Below are 19,156 nucleotides of genomic sequence, written 5' to 3'. Positions count from 1 at the left end.
TGTTGTTCTTAAAACTGTTTGAATCTTCTAAGTTAGCTTTTAACAAATATAATAAATTACTTACACAGCCACGTCCCCTGCTCAAGTGACATAAACAGATGAGAACTCAGCAATGGAAAGACTGGCACTTAAGTTTCCTGGGACGTGATAACAACAGTCCCTGCTGTAATTGAACAAAATTGTAAAACATTACTTCAAATTTTATAATTTTTTTTTTTTTATTATTTATCTTCTAAATGTTTAAGTTATTGATTAGTTCAGGGGTCTGTCAAGTCAATCCTGGAGGGCTGCAGGTTTTTGTTACAACCCAAGTCAATGATTGGTTTTGAAGCCACATTCTTAAGCTGCATTTCAGTGGTCTTACGTGTGGTCATGGGGGGCTGTCCTAAGATGACCCTCTTTTCCCTTTCAGACTCTTTACTATGTTGTAGACCTGACCAGAATGCCCCAAATCCCCATCTACAGGTCTTGTATGTTAACTCTTCCCTGCCTTGTCACTGTTTTGGTTGCCCACCACCATATTTCACGATGTCCCCCTTTCTCTTATAATCTGTAACAGCAAATGGGCAGAAGAGAAAGTTCCGCTATTTATTCACAGATTAATTTAAGGGTTCCAATTGTGCCCAAAATAACATGACTGTGACAACAATACTAATACAACCGGGATTATAAACAGGCCATCTTGCCTCAAATATGTTGACTACCAGCTGGCTCTCCATCTTAGTATGTTGGTTTGGCCTCTGCTCTGGTGTGCTCTCCTCAACAGAACGAATGAGATTTTTTTCCCAGTCACTCAGCCCTTCATTTAAATCTAATCTCGTCGTCCTTGACATGCCTTTTGGACCAGAGGGGGTGTCAGTGATTCAGCGCTTGAAGCACAACCCAGCTACCCTCCCAGTCCACGTAAATTCATCTCAACCACCAGACAAAGGAACCAGCAGGCCTCTGACTAACTTACTGACACCTGTGTGCATTCATTGTCAAGAAGAGGACAAGACAAAGATAAAGATTTGGGGGGTGACACCAAGAGGACCCTCTATATTGTAAAAGGGAAATAAACTTTCAGCAAAAGAACATCCTTAAGGACACGAGTCTCAGATAAGACCATCCAAGATGGCGACGCTTCCAGTTAAATGCCAGCCAGGCAGGAAGAGGAGGGTCCAGGTAGATGGACACCGGAAGTGTTACCTTTTTTGTTGAAAGGAGAGTGAGAGGGGTTCCCAAACTTTTTCATAGGACTTCCAATGGAACGTCTAGAGCTTTGTTTTCAAGGAAAAGCAATAACATGTATGCCAGGCTGAAAGATCTGCTTAGGGCCTCCAGGATGACAATTAATAGGAGACATTTTAGGATGTTTTGATCAATTCTCATATAAATGAATGTGAATGAATTGTCAGAAATGGCTGAGAACTTCCACTCGAATAGTAAAAGTGATAACGTGTTGTATCCCAGGTTGAAATATCTGCTTAGGGTCTCCACGGCAGCAATTAAGTCTTAAAACGTTTAGATCAAATCTGGTACAAATTTCTTTTTTTTTGTAAGGTCACACACAAGGGCAGGGAATTATCATTTGAAGAAACCATTTTGGGAGCTCCCATGAAGGCGTATCAAGAAACTGGACTTGGTTATTGTAAGCCAGAGCTCTTAGATGTAAACCGAGAGCACAGCTTTAGCAGGACCCTCTGTTTCCTCAGATACAAGAAGGGAACGTTTGGTATTTAAAGGGCATTCATCTGCACTGATTGCACAAACTTGTAAGGAATTTGCATAGTATGTGTAACTTTAGCGTTTTATTTGCTGTTAATTTATTCAATTGCCAAATAATCGATCAGTTTCTATAATGAAGCAACACAGAATGAATCGCAGTGAAGGGATTCAGATCTTTACGCTAATAGATCCACACATGAGGGAAGGGCATTGAACTAATCCAGAGTTAGACGTGTCCATCGTCAAACCTCCTCTGACTTTTGGCTTTCGAAATAGGGAGACGTCAAAATAGTATGTGCAACTTTAGCCTTTTATATGCTGTATGCCCAATAATCAATCAGATTCCATAATGAAGCAACACAGAATGAATTATACTGAAGGGATTCACATCTTGGGTGGCACGGTGGCGCAGTGGTAACAGTAAGGAGACCTGGGTTCACTTCCCGGGTCCTCCCTGCGTGGAGTTTGCATGTTCTCCCCGTGTCTGCGTGGGTTTCCTCCCACAATCCAAAGACATGCAGGTTAGGTGGATTGGTGGTTCTAAATTGGCCCTAGTGTGTGCTTGGTGTGTGGGTGTGTTTGTGTGTGTCCTGCGGTGGGTTGGCACCCTGCCCAGGATTGGTTCCTGCCTTGTGCCCTGTGTTGGCTGGGATTGGCTCCAGCAGACCCCCGTGACCCTGTGTTCGGATTCAGCGGGTTAGAAAATGGATGGATGGATTCACATCTTGGGTGGCACGGTGGCGCAGTGGTAACAGTAAGGAGACCTGGGTTCGCTTCCCGGGTCCTGCATGGTAGTTTGCATGTTCTCCCCGTGTATGTGTGGGTTTTCTCCCACAGTCCAAAGAAAGGGAGGTTAGTTGCATTGGTGATCCTAAATTGTCCCTGGTGTGTGCTTGGTGTGTGTGTGTGTGTGTGTGTGTGCCCTGCGGTGGGCTGGCGCCCTGCCCGGGGATGGTTTCCTGCCTTGCACCCTGTGTTGGCTGGGATTGGCTCCAGCAGACCCCCGTGACCCTGTAGTTAGGATATAGCGGGTTGGTTGGATGGATGGATTCACATCTTTACCGTCACAGCTCCACACACACGAGGCGTTGAACTAACCCAGAGTTAGACGAGTCCATCATCAAACCTCCTCTGCTTTCGAAATAGGGAGACGTCAAAATAGTATGTGAACTTTAGCCTTTTATATGCTGTATGCCCAATAATCAATCAGATTCCATAATGAAGCAACACAGAATGAATTATACTGAAGGGATTCACATCTTGGGTGGCACGGTGGCGCAGTGGTAACAGTAAGGAGACCTGGGTTCACTTCCCGGGTCCTGCGTGGAGTTTGCATGTTCTCCCCGTGTCTGCGTGGGTTTCCTCCCACAGTCCAAAGACATGGAGGTTAGTTGCATTGGTGATCCTAAATTGTCTCTAGTGTGTGATTGGTGTGTGTGTGTGCCCTGCGGTGAGCTGGCGCCCTGCCTGGGGATTTGTTTCCTGCCTTGCACCCTGTGTTGGCTGGGATTGGCTCCAGCAGACCCCCCCTTGAACCTGTGTTAGGATATAGTGGGTTAGATAATGGATGGATGGATATAATTATTATAAGGTGGCACGGTGGTGCAGTGGGTAGCGCTGCTGCCTCGCAGTAAGGAGACCTGGGTTCACTTCCCGGGGTCCTGTGTGGAGTTTGCATGTTCTCCCCGTGTCTGCGTGGGTTTCCGCCCATAGTCCAAAGACATGCAGGTTAGTTGCTTTGGCGATCCTAAATTGTCCCTAGTGTGTGATTGGTTTGTGTATGTGCCCTGTGGTGGGCTGGCGCCCTGCCCAGGGTTTGTTTCCTGCCTTGCACCCTGTGTTGGCTGGGATTGGCTCCAGCAGACCCCCGTGACCCTGTAGTTAGGATATAGCGGGTTGGTTGGATGGATGGATTCACATCTTTACCGTCACAGCTCCACACACACGAGGCGTTGAACTAACCCAGAGTTAGACGAGTCCATCATCAAACCTCCTCTGCTTTCGAAATAGGGAGACGTCAAAATAGTATGTGAACTTTAGCCTTTTATATGCTGTATGCCCAATAATCAATCAGATTCCATAATGAAGCAACACAGAATGAATTATACTGAAGGGATTCACATCTTGGGTGGCACGGTGGCGCAGTGGTAACAGTAAGGAGACCTGGGTTCACTTCCCGGGTCCTGCGTGGAGTTTGCATGTTCTCCCCGTGTCTGCGTGGGTTTCCTCCCACAGTCCAAAGACATGGAGGTTAGTTGCTTTGGCGATCCTAAATTGTCTCTAGTGTGTGATTGGTTTGTGTATGTGCCCTGTGGTGGGCTGGCGCCCTGCCCAGGGTTTGTTTCCTGCCTTGCACCCTGTGTTGGCTGTGTTGGCAGCAGACCCCCGTGACCCTGTAGTTAGGATATAGCGGGTTGGTTGGATGGATGGATTCACATCTTTACCGTCACAGCTCCACACACATGAGGGCAGGGCGTTGAACTAACCCAGAGTTAGACGAGTCCATCATCAAACCTCCTCTGACTTTTGGCTTTCAAAATCAAGAGACATCAAAATAGCAAAGGTGTAAGAGAATTAAAGAAAGACGATCCTCTTCTTTTTCACTAGAATTCATTTTATGAACTATTTTTCCATTCTTCTATATATTGAATTATATGGAAATAAAGTATGTTTTTTTTTTGTTTTAATATATGAGTGAGTTCAAAATATTAATGGCTGATAAAGGATTGTGAAAGTATTTTTGAATGAATTCTATTTTGCTGGGAAAAAAAAAATATTTAAGTACTCTGTTTAAAAATGTATTTTTTTTTTGGTAAAGTGAACTGTTTATGCATGCTTACTGAGGCTACGATAAGAGTGTATTTAAGAAGGGAATTTTGTGCCTTTTTAACTGATCTAACGTACACTTTTACAGTGGCAGTTGTAAATAATTTACAGACAACTTTTGTTTGTTACTATTGAGTATTTTTACTTCACCCGTTGTCTATTATTTTTGACAATGCTTTGTAAATTGTGTTTCCTCTCATAACCAATAACGGTTTTCTCATTTTAAGATGAATTGCTGGATTTATGGCCAGGCTAAGGGGGCTCAGAACATTGGCGCACGAGAGGCGACGTCCTTTATGAATATTGACGGAGTACTCCACCCAAAAACGAGAAATGTTTTATTTGTTATTGACCCTGTGCTGTTTGTAGTGATAGCTAAGAACAAAAAAAAGATTTTATGTTTTCATGCAGAAGAGAGATAATAAAGTTTCTGAAAGAATGGGTGTCTGTGGGTAACAAACTCTGGACAACTGCACACAATACCAGGAACATCCATTAAAAAAAAAATCAACCTAATGCTACGAAAAAGATTTTAATCTCGTGTTTTCATGCAGACGTTTCTGATAAAATGAGTGTCTATGGAGCAAACAACATCAAGAAGTCCTCGAAAAAACATCACGTTACTCGGGTCGATTTATCCACACGTCTAGTCAGCCGGTCGTATGCTCACAATGTCCCAAACACGTGCATTTCTTAATGAAAATGGTGAATTATGTTTCCAGGAAACACTGAGAAGTATTTTTAATCTCAGGTCTTTATACAGAACAGAATTAACGACGTTTCGGGTAGGATGAATGTCTATGGAGACCAACCTTGGACAACAAGCAAACAATTTCAAAACTTTCACGTTACTGGTGTTGGATTATCCACATGTTTTCGTCAGCCAGTTGTAGCGTCTCAAATATGATAGATAGATAGATAGATATGAAAGGCACTATATGATAGGTAGATAGATAGATATGAAAGGCACTATATGATAGATAGACAGATATGAAAGGCACTATATGATAGGTAGATAGATAGATATGAAAGGCACTATATGATAGATAGATATATAGATATGAAAGGCACTATATGATAGATAGACAGATATGAAAGGCACTATATGATAGGTAGATAGATAGATAGACAGATATGAAAGGCACTATATGATAGGTAGATAGATAGATATGAAAGGCACTATATGATAGATAGACAGATAGATATGAAAGGCACTATATGATAGATAGATAGATATGAAAGGCACTATATGATAGGTAGATAGATAGATAGATATGAAAGGCACTATATGATAGATAGATAGATAGCAGTGCCTGGTTGTCTCCACACACTGAGGACAGGCAAGACACATGACAGCCCGCATGGAGTTTGCTAAAAGACACCTGAAGGACTCTGAGATGGTCAGAAATAAGATTCTCTGGTCTGATGAGACCAAGATAGAACTTTTTGGCCTTAATTCTAAGCAATATGTGTGGAGACAACCAGGCACTACTCATCACTTGTCCAATACAGTCCCCACAGTGAAGCATGGCGGTGGCAGCATCATGCTGTTGGGGGTGTTTTTCAGCTGCAGGGACAGGATGACTGGTTGCAATCAAGTGAAAGATGAATGTGGCCAAGTACAGGGATATCCTGGACAAAAACCTTCTCCAGAGTGCTAAGGACCTCAGACTGGGCCGAAGGTTTACCTTCCAACAAGACAATGACCCTAAGCACACAGCTAAAGTAACGAAGGAGTGGCTTCACAACAACTCTGTGACTGTTCTTGAATGGCCCAGCCAGAGCCCTGACTTAAACCCAATGGAGCATCTCTGGAGAGACCTCAAAATGGCTGTCCACCAACGTTTACCATCCAACCTGACAGAACTGGAGAGGATCTGCAAGGAGGAATGGCAGAGGATCCCCAAATCCAGGTGTGAAAAACTTGTTGCATCTTTCCCAAGAAGACTCCTGGCTGTATGAGCTCAAAAGGGGGCTTCTACTAAATACTGAGGGTTCAAAGGGTCTGAATACTTAGGACCAGGTGAGATTTCAGTTTTTCTTTTTTAATAAATCTGCAACAATTTCAAAAATTCTTTTTTGTCTGTCAATATGGGGTGCTGTGTGTACATTAATGAGGGAAAAAATTAATTTAAATGATCTTAGCAAATGGCTGCAATATAACAAAGAGTGAAAAATTGAAGGGGGTCTGAATACTTTCCGTACCCACTGTAGCTTTAAATAGCTCGACTCAGGCCCCTTAGTTGTTTTTTTCCTTAATTAGCAGCCGGACAGCAATGAGACATAAAACAAGCAGGACATGACCAGCTCACCTGTACCCATCAAACAAAATCTGAAAATAAAGATGAAGGTCTCAGTAAGGTCAGTCCCTTAGGTTACCAAAACATTTTAGGAGTTCTTACAAAAAAAAACAGAATTTCAACAGTTTTGGAAATGTCTGCTGTGGCAGAAAGAGAGCAGCAAGAAGCCATGGAACTGAGTAACGGGTTTAATTAACAGCAAGAATCAGCTTCTCATTAAGGAACTGCTTGGAGTCTGAAGCCCCAATTTAGCTGGTCATCTGTTGGCTCGTTTCAAGTCTCATTTCTGTTTGGCTGTCATTTAATGAAGAAAAGAATCAACTCAGAAGACTTAATCCTTAAAAACAGGGCTATTAAAATAGAGGGAAAGGACGTTAATTAGTAGTGAACATTAGGACACTCGAGACGAGAACAGGCCATTCAGCCCAACAAAGCTCGCCATTCCTCTCCACTTAGTTCTTCCAAAATAACATCAAGTCGAGTTTTGAAAGTCCCTAACGTCTTACTGTCCTCCACACTACTTGATCGCTTATTCCAAGTGTCTATCGTTCTTTGTGTAAAGAAAAACTTCATAATGTTTGTGTGAAATTCACCCTTAATAAGTTTCCAACTGTGTCCCCGTGTTTTTGATGATCTCATTTTAAAGTCATCGTCTCGATCCACTGGACTAATTCCCTTCAGAATTTTAAACACTTCACTCAGGTCTCCTCTTCATCTCCTTTTTCTTAAACTGTAAAGGCTCAGCTCTTTTCATTCTTCCTCATAACTCATCCCCTGTAGCCCTGAATCAGCCGAGTTGCTCTTCTCTGGACCTTCTCTAGTGCTGTTATGTCCTTTTTGTAGCCTGGAGACCAAAACTGCTCACCGTACTCCAGATGAGGCCTCACCAGTGTGTTATGAAGCTTGAGCAGAACCTCCTGTGACTTGTACTCCACACATCAAGGCGCTATATAACCTGAGAGTCTGTTAGCCTTCTTCATGGCTTCTGCACACTTGTCTGGCAGTTGATAGCTTAGAGTCCACTGCGACTCCTAACTCCTTCTCATAAGGTGGACTCTCCATTTTTAGTCCTCCCATTGTGTATTCATACCTCACATGTTATCTTCCTATGTCTAATAATTTACATTTAATTCCATTCCATTTTCTTCAGCTTAGACTGTAAAGGCTCAGCTCTTTTAATCTTTCTTCATAACTCATCCCCTGTAGTCCTGGACTCAGCCGAGTTGCTCTTCTTCGGTCTTTCTCTAGTACTGTTATGTCCTTTTTGAAGCCTGGAGACCCAAACTGCCCACCGTACTCCAGATGAGGCCTCACCAGTGTGTTATAAAGCTTGAGCAGAACCTCCTGTGACTTGTACTCCACACATCAAGGCGCTATATAACCTGTTAGCTTTCTTGATGGCTTGTCTGTCAGTTGATAGTGTCCAGTCCACTACGACTCCTCAATTCTTCTCATAAGGCGCACTTTGATTTTCCGACCTCCCATTGTGTATTCAAACCTCACATTTTCACTTCCTACGTGTAATTCTTTACATTTACTGACATTAAATGTCATCTGCCACAAACCTGCTCAAGCCTTTCTGCTGTCCAAGTTCCTCTGTGATGATTCAATGGATTCTCAATTATCTGCCAGTCCACGTAGTTTGGCATCATCTGCAAATTCAGTTCAGGCCTGGTGAGTAGTCACTGGCACAGCGTGTGGCCGCACCCACCACACAATAAAACAGCTTGGAATCCCGGTTGCCAACCCCAACCCCCATACCCCCAAAACCCCCCACCCCCCAGCAGGGCAGACACTCCCCCAGGCAGACACGTGGTCCAGTCCCACCCACCAGAAACGCCCCTCTATCTGCCACAGCCAGGTATTATGTTCTTGTCCCCTTGGCCTGCTCCAGCCACTCGGGCTCTCAAAAATGAGCCGGATCACCCTCGGGTAATGGCGCCACACGGCCATAGTGCCGTAACTGACGCTCCCTCACAATGCAGGTCATGTGCCTCATGTGGGACTCCGTGAGCAACACAAAGTCAAACCAGCGGGACCCGAAGATTCTCTGAAGAGACACAGGAGTCCAGTCTTCATCTCAGGTCGCTGGATGGCATCCACGTCTCACAAACAGGAAGCACCAGGACTCAAAAGACTTCGTCCTTCTGAGATATCGGGAGAGCCACACACCCTTGTCCAGTGACCTCATGACCCCCCATGCTCACCCAATCCGTCTACTGACTTCATAGGAAGAGTCACCAGAGTCCCATGAACGTCACTGCCGAGGTAAGCAAACCTCTCAATGACGAGGTCGGCACTCTCTCTGCAGACAGACACACTGCTGATGGCCGTGCCGAGGAGTTCATTAAAGGCCTGGGGTCTTTGTTGTTTATTCCTATCCACATCTCTCTCTACACCGTGAGCACAATTATTAGGCAAGTGAGCATTTGGACCACATCATCATTATTATTTATTTCTGTATTCCGACTCTAAGCTGTACAAACTTGAATAGTAATTGGATTGAAGCGCATCAGGTGACGTGTATTGGTGTAATGAGGGAGGCTGCGGCCTGAGGAGACCAACACTCCATATCAAGGTGTGCAGAATTATTAGGCAGCTCGGGCAAAATGGGCCAAAAAAGAGAATTACCTGACACTAAAAAGTCTTTCAGGGGGATGCAGCACTCTTGAAATTGCTCAGATATTGTGGCGTAATCACAGATCCATCAAACGTGTTGTTGCAAATAGTCAACAGGGTCGCAAGAAACGTGTTGGGGGGGAAAAAAAAGACGCAAATTAACTGCCAAAGAATTGAGAAGAATCAAACGTGAAGCTACCAGGAAGCCGTTATCCTCCAGTGCTGCCATATTCCAGAACTGCAACCTGTATGGAGTGCCCAGAAGTACAAAGGGTACAGCTGGGCTTGAAAGTTTGTGAACCCTTTCGAATTTTCTATATTTCTGTATAAATATGACCTAAAACATCATCAGATTTTCACTCAAGTCCTAAAAGTAGATAAAGAGAAACCAGTTAAACAAATGAGACACAAATATTATACTTTGTCATTTATTTATTAAGGAAAATGATCGAATATTCCATATTTGTGAGTGGCAAAAGTATGTGAACCTCTAGGATGATCAGTTAGTTTGAAGGTGAAATGTCAGTGTCGGTGTTTTCAATCAATGGGATGCCAGTCAGGTGTGAGCGGGCACCCTGTGTTATTTAAAGAACAGGATCTATCAAAGTCTGCTCTTCACAACACACGTTTGTGGAAGTGTATCATGGCACGAACAAAGGAGATGTCTGAGGACCTCACAAAAAGAGTTGTTGATGCTCATCAGGCTGGAAAAGGTTACAAAACCATCTCTAAAGAGTTTGGACTCCACCAATCCACAGTCAGACAGATTGTGTACAAATGGAGGAAATTCAAGACCATTGTTACCCTCCCCAGGAGTGGTCGACCAACAAAGATCACTCCAAGAGCAAGGCACACGTGTAATAGTCGGTGAGGTCACAGAGGACCCCAACTGAAGGCCTCTCTCACATTGGCTAATGTTCATGTTCATGAGTCCACCATCAGGAGAACACTGAACAACAATGGTGTGCATGGCAGGGTTGCAAGGAGAAAGCCACTGCTCTCCAAAAAAAACATTGCTGCTCGTCTGCAGTTTGCTAAAGATCACGTGGACAAACCAGAAGGCTATTGGAAGAATGTTTTGTGGACGGATGAGACCAAAATAGAACTTTTGGTTTAAATGAAAAGCGTTATGTTTGGAGAAAGAAAAACACTGCATTCCAGCATAAGAACCTTATCCCATCTGTGAAACATGGTGGTGGTAGTATCATGGTTTGGGCCTGTTGTGCTGCATCTGGGCCAGGACAGCTTGCCTTCATTGATGGAACAATGAATTCTGAATTATATCAGAGAATTGTAAAGGAAAATGTCAGGACATCTGTCCATGAACTGAATCTCAAGAGAAGGTGGGTCATGCAGCAAGACAACGACCCTAAGCACACAAGTCGTTCTACCAAAGAATGGTTAAAGAAGAATAAAGTGAATGTTTTGGAATGGCCAAGTCAAAGTCCTGACCTTAATCCAATCGAAATGTTGTGGAAGGACCTGAAGCGAGCAGTTCATGTGAGGAAACCCACCAACATCCCAGAGTTGAAGCTGTTCTGTACGGAGGAATGGGCTCAAATTCCTCCAAGCCGGTGTGCAGGAATGATCAAAGTTACGGAAACGTTTAGTTGCAGTTATTGGGGGGTCACACCAGATACTGAAAGCAGAGGTTCACATACTTTTGCCACTCACAAATATGTAATATTCGATCATTTTCCTTAATAAATAAATGACCAAGTATAATATTTTTGTCTCATTTGTTTAACTGGTTTCTCTTTATCTACTTTTAGGTCTTGAGTGAAAATCTGATGATGTTTTAGGTCATATTTATACAGAAATACAGAAAATTCTGAAGGGTTCACAAACCTTCAAGCACCACTGTGTTCAGTGCTCAGAGACATGGCCAAGGTAAGGAGGGCTGAAACCCGACCACCACTGAACAAGACACATCAGTTGAAACGTCAAGACTGGGCCAAGAAATATCTGAAGAGAGATTCTTCAAAGGTTTTATGGGCCGATGAGATGAGAGGGACTCTTGACGGACCAGATAGCTGGATCAGTAACGGGCACAGAGACACCAGTAAGATGAAGATGGGGTGCTGGTATGGTCTGGTATTATTAAAGATGTTAGACCTCCTGCGGTGGGCTGGAACCCTGCCTGGGGTTTGTTCCTGCCTTGTGCCCTGTGTTGGCTGTGATTGGCTCCAGCAGACCCCCATGACTCTGTAGTTAGGATATAGCGGGTTAGATAATGGATGGATGGATAGTTGGACCTTTTCAGGTTTAAGATGGACTCAAAATCAACTCCCAAACCCTACTGCCAGTTTTTAGAAGACACTTTATTCAAGCAGTGGTACAGAAAAAAGTCTGCATCTTTCTAGAAGACCCTAATTTTTATGCATCAAAGCTCCACTGCGTGGCTAGCCAGTACAGGCCTTAATCATGACAGAACGACGACATGGCCCCTTCCTCGCCTGACCTAAAGCCCTTATTAAACGTCAGATTTATGGGCAGGGTAAAGAGAACACGTCTCTGAACGGCGTCTGGGAGAGGCTGTGGTTGCTGCTGCACAAAAAGTTGATCGTCAACAAGATCAAGAAACTGACCGACGCCATGAATGGAAAGCTTATGACTGTTATTTTAAAGGAGGAATGGCCATTTTGGTCATTGATTTTATTTTTTTTTTGAAATGTCAGAAAGGCGGTACGGTGGTGCAGTGGGTAGTGCTACTGCCTCACAGTTAGGAGACCCGGGTTCGCTTCCCGGGTCCTCCCCGTGTCTGCGTGGGTTTCCTCCCACAGTCCAAAGACATGCAGGTTAGGCACATTGGTGATCCTTAATTGTCCCTTGTGTGTGCCCTGCCTTGCGCCCTGTGTTGGCTGGGATTGACTCCAGCAGACCCCTGTGACCCTGTAGTTAGGATATAGCGGGTTGGATAATGGATGGACGGATGGATGATCTGACATTAGGGCGGCGCAGTGGGTAGTGCTACTGCCTCACAGTAAGGAGACCTGTGGGTTCGCTTCCCGGGTCCTCCCTGCGTGGCGTTTGCATGTTCTCCCCGTGTCTGCGTGGGTTTCCTCCCACAGGTTAGGTGGATTGGCGATCCTAACTTGTCCTTTGTGTGTTGGGTGTGTGGGTGTGCTCTGTGGTCGGCTGGCACCCTGCCTGGGGTTTGCTTCCTGCCTTGCACCCTGTGTTGGCTGGGATTGGCTCCAGCAGACCCACGTGACCCCCCCGTGTAGTTAGGATATAGTGGGTTGGATAATGGATGGATGGAAATGTCAGAAATGTTTCTTTGTAAATTCTGAGCCGTTTCTTTATTATTCTCACTTTAACAGATGAAAACAAACAAGTGGGATGGGAAAATGTTCATTTTTCCTTTAGCTGCGTAATAACTCTGCACACTAATACTTGCCTAATAATTGTGCACATTTATGTATTCCCCTGATGATGTTCACACTCACATTTCCTTTGTAAAACATTCAAGTTTCAGGTTTATTAACATTTTGGATTGACTGATGGCACTGCATTTGTTCCATATTAAAATGAATCCTCAAAAATACAGCTTGCTTAATAATTGTGCACACGGTGTATAGCAAATCCAATGACTGTCTGTCTGTCTTCACGGATTTACGTCGGGTTTTTTTCGATAATATCCCTGAACAGACTTCTCTTATCAGGCTAACAATCAGAGTTTGGCTGCAGCACCGATTTATTTGTGCAAATCTGAGACAGGCTGCAGGCTGAGGGGAGGGGGAGGCGGGGCCTCAGGAGTGTTTTTCGGCCTATGGAGTGAGAGGTGGGGAGGGCCTTGGGAGTGGGCAGGGTTTCAGCAGTGGGGAGGTGGACAGGGCCGCCCTCCTCACTCACACGCCGGCCTCTATTCAAGTTGCACATGTTGGAGCGCACCCTGCCTAGCCACTTACCTGTTTGTTCAGCAGACATTATCATCTAGAGATTGTTAAGGAGCAACGGTTGATGTTTTTTGAGAGAAAGAGAGATCAGAGCTACGTGTGTTTTAGAGGGTAGCTGCTGATTGGCAGAGATACCACAGCCACGTGCTCTTCTCCCCATACGGGGGACGCTCTCCAGACTAAGCCAAACACCATCAGATACAGTGGCGACGATTGACGTTGGAGCGCATCGACCTTCCACTTGGCCACAATTATATTTTTCAAATTTTTTTTATTCACTTTGACAGTTTGTCCTCTTTTATTACTACATGGGCAGAGCCACTGGGGGCAGCTAGTCTCTTATACACATTAAAAACTGCAGAGGCCCATGTTTAGTTAAACCAAAGGATCCACAGAAAACTCACCTGGATGTTAAGAAAAAAATCAAAGTCCAGACAGAGGAAGTCTGGGCACACAATTCAAACCCAGAAGGCCAGATGTATGAAGCGATGCACCTCTGCGCTCCAAATGCCTATTTAAACCCCCCCAGGCTGAGGCCGCGGGCTTGCTGAGCGGGTGAATCACAAGCAGACCTTTACAGGCGACTGAGCCTCAGCGCTGCAGTGTGACAGAGTCGTCTGAAAGTTGGGTTGAATATCAAAGAGTGGCACGTGAAACTGGAAAAGAAACAACGGACACGGGACATTCGATTCAGCACATTTCATAGATGTGAAAGGCACTATATGATAGATAGACAGATATGTGAAAGGCACTATATGATAGATAGATAGATAGATAGATAGATAGATAGATAATGTGAAAGGCACTATATAATAGATAGGTAGATAATGTGAAAGGCACTATATAACAGATAGATAATGTGAAAGGCACTATATGATAGATACATAGATAGATAATGTGAAAGGCACTATATAATAGATAGATAGATAGATAATGTGAAAGGCACTATATGATAGATAGATAGATAGATAATGTGAAAGGCACTATATGATAGATAGATGATGAAAGGCACTGTATAACAGAGAGTTAGATAAAAGCAAACGTCGCTATATGATAGACTGACAGATGAGCCACTGTATTCCACCTCATCCTTCCTCCTTCCCTCATTTCATCAGCTTTGTAGTTCTGTGGCGTCTTCACTCAGATTTACTGACACAGAAACACTGCACTGAGTTTTAATTTCCTTGCCCCGTGTGGACAGAAGGGACAATAGAGAAACGCGTTCCATGTGAACTGCTTTGGTAGCCAAACTGCTTGTGCGAGTTGTGTAATTCTTTTAAGCACAATATTTCTAGTTGTAAATCCATAAGGGGAGAAAATGAATCTCGTATCTTAAAATATTTTTTTTTATTCCTAAGCTTTCAACTCCTACCAGGTGTCATCATCAGAGGCAGATCATTGGACTTGAAGGAATCCAAGTTACTGTACAGCAGATGAGGAGGGTGGGAGGGTAGGTGGATTGATGAGGGGGGGTTCGGTCATGGCGTCTTTTTTATCATTTGCCTGTTGTTCTTTTCCAGCCTGCACACGCTGGGTTTCGTGTCTGTTAGTGGCGTCTTCTTTAGCCACAGAACGCGTCTTGCGTTTCGTTCAAACTTAATGTCCAGCAGTGTGCAGTTTAACAACTGAAGATCTTCCACTCCAGGACCAGTGCCTTGAGCAGGGTAGACCAGCGCTCTATAAATGTAATTAATTAAAGCAAATAAAAACAACAGAGCAGATAATAAGATGGACAAAGTCACTTTATTGGCATAGACACAGCCACTTGGACGTCACCAATGGTGACACTGTACAACAACAGCACACACTAGCGTTTGCTTCATTTCTGACGCTTTCATCAGACAAGGCTTAGTCTTAAAATCTCCCTAAACACTGAGTGGGCGCCCCCTGTGTAGCGTGCGGAGCGGTGTGAAGACCCTGGAAGTCCAAGGAGATGAGGTGTTTGGCAGCGGTGCCCTGTGCAATGGCACAATCCTGATGAGCTCCTAAATCTTAGACCCCTTGCGTGACGCACACACCCTCACATAAACACCCATCCAGATTTCGAGGAGCGTCCCTGCCTGTCCCGGTGTCCCAGTATCGTGGTGTCAAGGCCACCGATCCAAACTTCTGTCCGCAGCGCGCGGCTCACCTCCTACTTTTCAAACATTCCCAGTCTTTCCAGTTGCTGCTCCTCATGCTGTGGAAGAGACCTGAACCGAGAGGGAGGCCCCCTGTGCCACGTGTGCCAGGGTGCTTGATGGTTTCAGCATGCCGACCCTCTGTGCAGGGCCTTCACTGGCCCAAAAGGTGACAAATGTCAATGCCAAGAGTCAGACAGTGGGCTCTCAGCGGCCATTCATGACATGGTGCCACCTGGTGGGACCTCCTCCTGCGCTCTTGAAAGATGGCGTCACCTCAGCCAATGTGAAATTGTGGCAGACAAGCAGCAGAGATGTCATTACATTCAGCTGGACTTCCTTTACACATAGAGAATTTTTGTAACATTTGACATTTTAATTTATTTATTTACATATTTTAACATAGAAGGTTTAAAATTAGGTAAAAAAAAAAAAGAAGTCATGCAGAAACTTCAGATTTAAAATTAGAATCGTTTGGATTTTGCTTTTCAACCAGCCTGAAATCAAATACAAGTTAGCTTATCAGCATTTAAAAAAAAAATTAAAAACAAAAATGTCACATTAATGACAATGACAACAGTGACAAGTTCCAGTGGTTGGCTCTCTAGCTGCTCTCACCCTCCTAAATATAAATACAGTAGACAGTATACAGTAGTGCATACAGCGGCATCACCCGCACGACACGTACAAGACTGGGCACCACGTGGCACAGTCCGGCAGACCTCACTCTGCGCCCTTTACTGGATGTGATCAACGCCCTACCAAATTACACACGGGGGGTGTCACAACACACACTGTGTGCGACGTCCTGTACGTCAGTCACCGGGCAACAGGAACAGACCACCGCACTTACTGCAGTTAGTTAGCCCCGGTGACGATGACATAAAGGTGACATCTGGCAGACTGCCTGCGTGTGTGCTCAGCCCTGCGGGGAGCCTGAAGAGCTCTGGGCACAGCGACCTCCTCTCCAGTAAGCCTGGCAGACTACGGAGGGAACGGCCATGAGACGCATCATCGGCCCACTTGCCCACCACACACCCTCGCTGCCCTGTGTAGCCAACTCAAGGGTCGTCAGTCCTGCACACAAAACACCGCATCACCAACTGAAATGAAGTGCGCCCTGCAATGAAGACACCCGACTTGAGCTCTGCTGTACGCCACACTCTACATATTATAGAATGTCATTTAGACATCGAGTACACTGCGTCACCAACTACGATATAGGGTGAGCTGTACACTACATACAGTACCACATACACACACTGTGTCACCACCTGTAATGGGGCATATACTGTACATACTGTACTATATATCATTTATTGTACTATATATTGTTTACTGTACATCATATACCATACACACTGTGTCACCACCTGTATTATAGTCTATACTGCACATAATGTACTATATATCATTTGTTGTACACTATTTACACTGTGTCACCACCTGTAATATGGCATAAAATGTACATACTGTACTATATATCATTTGCTGTACACTATATGCACTGTATTTTAGCCTACACTGTACATAATGTACTATATATTGTTTACTGTACATTATATACCATACACAGTGTCCCCACCTGTATTATAGAGTATACTGTACATACTGTACTATATATCGTCTGCTCTACACTCTATACCGCACACACACTGTGTCACACCCTATAATACTGTATAGAGCTGTAAACACTGTGATGTACAGTTTGCTGTACACTCCACTCCATACGCACCCTCACCAGCTGCAGTACAGTAAATCCTGTGTTCTCCACACCGTGGTACGCTACGTGTGGTACGCTGTATCACCAAGTGCAGTCTCGTCTGCCCTGTGCTTACCATGATATACTCTTTGCTGTACACTATATGCCATGTACATCATCGCCAGCAGCAGTGTGATATAAACTGTTGGCACTGCTCTACGCACCACATACCTGTACATGGTAGGACCAACGGCCACACAGTACATACATACATACATGCTGTGGTATACCATTTACTGTGCCATTTACATGACCACCAGCTACAGTACGGTGTATACTGTGAGGACATGCGGTGGGTGATAGACTATATGGTGCATACTGTATACTGTGTACCCCATAATACACCATACCATGCACTGTACCCTCACTTTATCCGTCTGTCCTGTACATCCACTATGCCGATTCTCTCCTCTCTCATGTATCTGGTGAGGTGTGATTCCTGAGGTTGGCACCTTATACAATATATACAGAAAGGGGCAAACAGAGAAAATGAACAAATGCGGCCATACTGTACATCATGGATACCATGTATAATAGACAGGCTCAAGTCTGCCAGCTATAGGAACTCCACGTAGTTCTCGGGGATGAGGCCTCTCTTTCCATTAAGACTTCCTTCCAGCCAGCCCGGCTCCTTCGAAGTCACGACTACAAAAGAAAAAAAGAACAGACGTGACCACCGTGTGCAACACCAATGGCTTTTGGTGGGGGAGGGTAGGGTGTTTGGGAATAATAAAAAGTCCAAGTCATTCATGGGCAGCGTCGTTGGAAAGGGAAGAGGAGAAAAACGACAGCGCAGGACCACCAACCAACTCACCTGCTAACAGGCCGCTCTCCTGTCTTGCTTCCAGGCGCTACCGGTGTTATTTTCTTGTATACGAAATATAGGGAAAGTATTGGAATCGCCTAAAAATTCGATTTTGAGATTTTGGTGAATCCCGATGTTTTAGACATCCCCGAGTCCGATTTACTTTCTCGTAGGGAAAGTATTGTAATCGTCTAAAAATTAGATTTTTATGAATCTCAACATTTTAGACCTCCCTGATTGCGATTGCGAGAAAGTAATGTAATTGTCTAAAAATTCGATTTTGAGATTTTAATGAATCTTGACGTTTTAGACCTCCTTCAGTCCGATTTACTTTCTCATAGGCAAAGTATTGTAATTGTCTAAAAATTACATTTCAAGATTTTGATGAATCTCGATGTTTTAGACCTTGCTGAATCTGATTTACTTTCTCTTAGGTAAAGTATTGTAATCGTCTAAAAATTCAATTTTGATAAATCTCTACGTTTTAGACCTCGCCAGGCCTTTAATGACCTCTTGGGCATGGCCATCAGCAGTGTGTCTGCGGAGAGAGTGTCGACCTCGTCATTGAGAGGTTTACTGACTTCGGCAGTGACATTCGTGTGTCTGGTGACTCTTCCTATGAAGTCAGTAGACAGATTGGGAGAGCATGGGGTCATGAGGTCGCTGGGCACGGGTGTGTGGAGCTCCCAATATCTCAAAAGGACGAAGGTCCAAGCATTTAGAGTCCTGGTGCTTCCTGTTTGTGAGACATGGACGCTATTCAGTGACCTGATATGAAGACTGGACTCCTGTGTCTCTTCTGAGAATACTTGGGTCCCGTTGGTTTGACTTTGTGTTGCTCACGGAGTCCTGAATGAGGCACATGACCTGCATTGTGAGGGAGCGTTAGTTATGGCGCTACAACCATGTGACACGATTACCAGAGGGTGAGACAGCTGATTGTTGAGGACCCGAGCAGCTGGACCAGGCCAAGGAGACGCCCACCTGCGTCAGATAAGAGGTTCATTTCTGAAGGGTAGGATTGGACCGCGTGTCTGCCTGGGGGGTTGCCCACCAGGATCCTGAGCTTTTTTGTCATGTGGTGGGTCCGGCAACGTGCTGTACCAGTGGGTTTTCCC

The 19,156-nt window shown here is 44.5% G+C and overlaps 1 protein-coding gene across 2 annotated transcripts in view; it reads right to left on the bottom strand.

Annotated features, from left to right (window-relative positions):
* Window positions 1-15,075: 15,075 nt before the first annotated feature.
* arhgap10 (Rho GTPase activating protein 10) overlaps window positions 15,076-19,156 on the bottom strand; it is a 203,980-nt gene continuing 199,899 nt past the window's right edge. For both annotated transcript variants that reach the window (XM_039750226.1, XM_039750227.1), the window contains exon 23: window positions 15,076-17,878. In XM_039750226.1, coding sequence (XP_039606160.1) covers window positions 17,790-17,878 — 89 coding nt within the window. In that variant the 3' untranslated portion in view covers window positions 15,076-17,789. The remainder of the gene's footprint in view (window positions 17,879-19,156) is intronic.

The sequence above is a fragment of the Polypterus senegalus genome, chromosome 4, assembly GCF_016835505.1.
Source record: "Polypterus senegalus isolate Bchr_013 chromosome 4, ASM1683550v1, whole genome shotgun sequence".
NCBI lineage: Eukaryota > Metazoa > Chordata > Cladistia > Polypteriformes > Polypteridae > Polypterus > Polypterus senegalus.
This window is presented reverse-complemented; position numbering and strand designations above follow the sequence as displayed.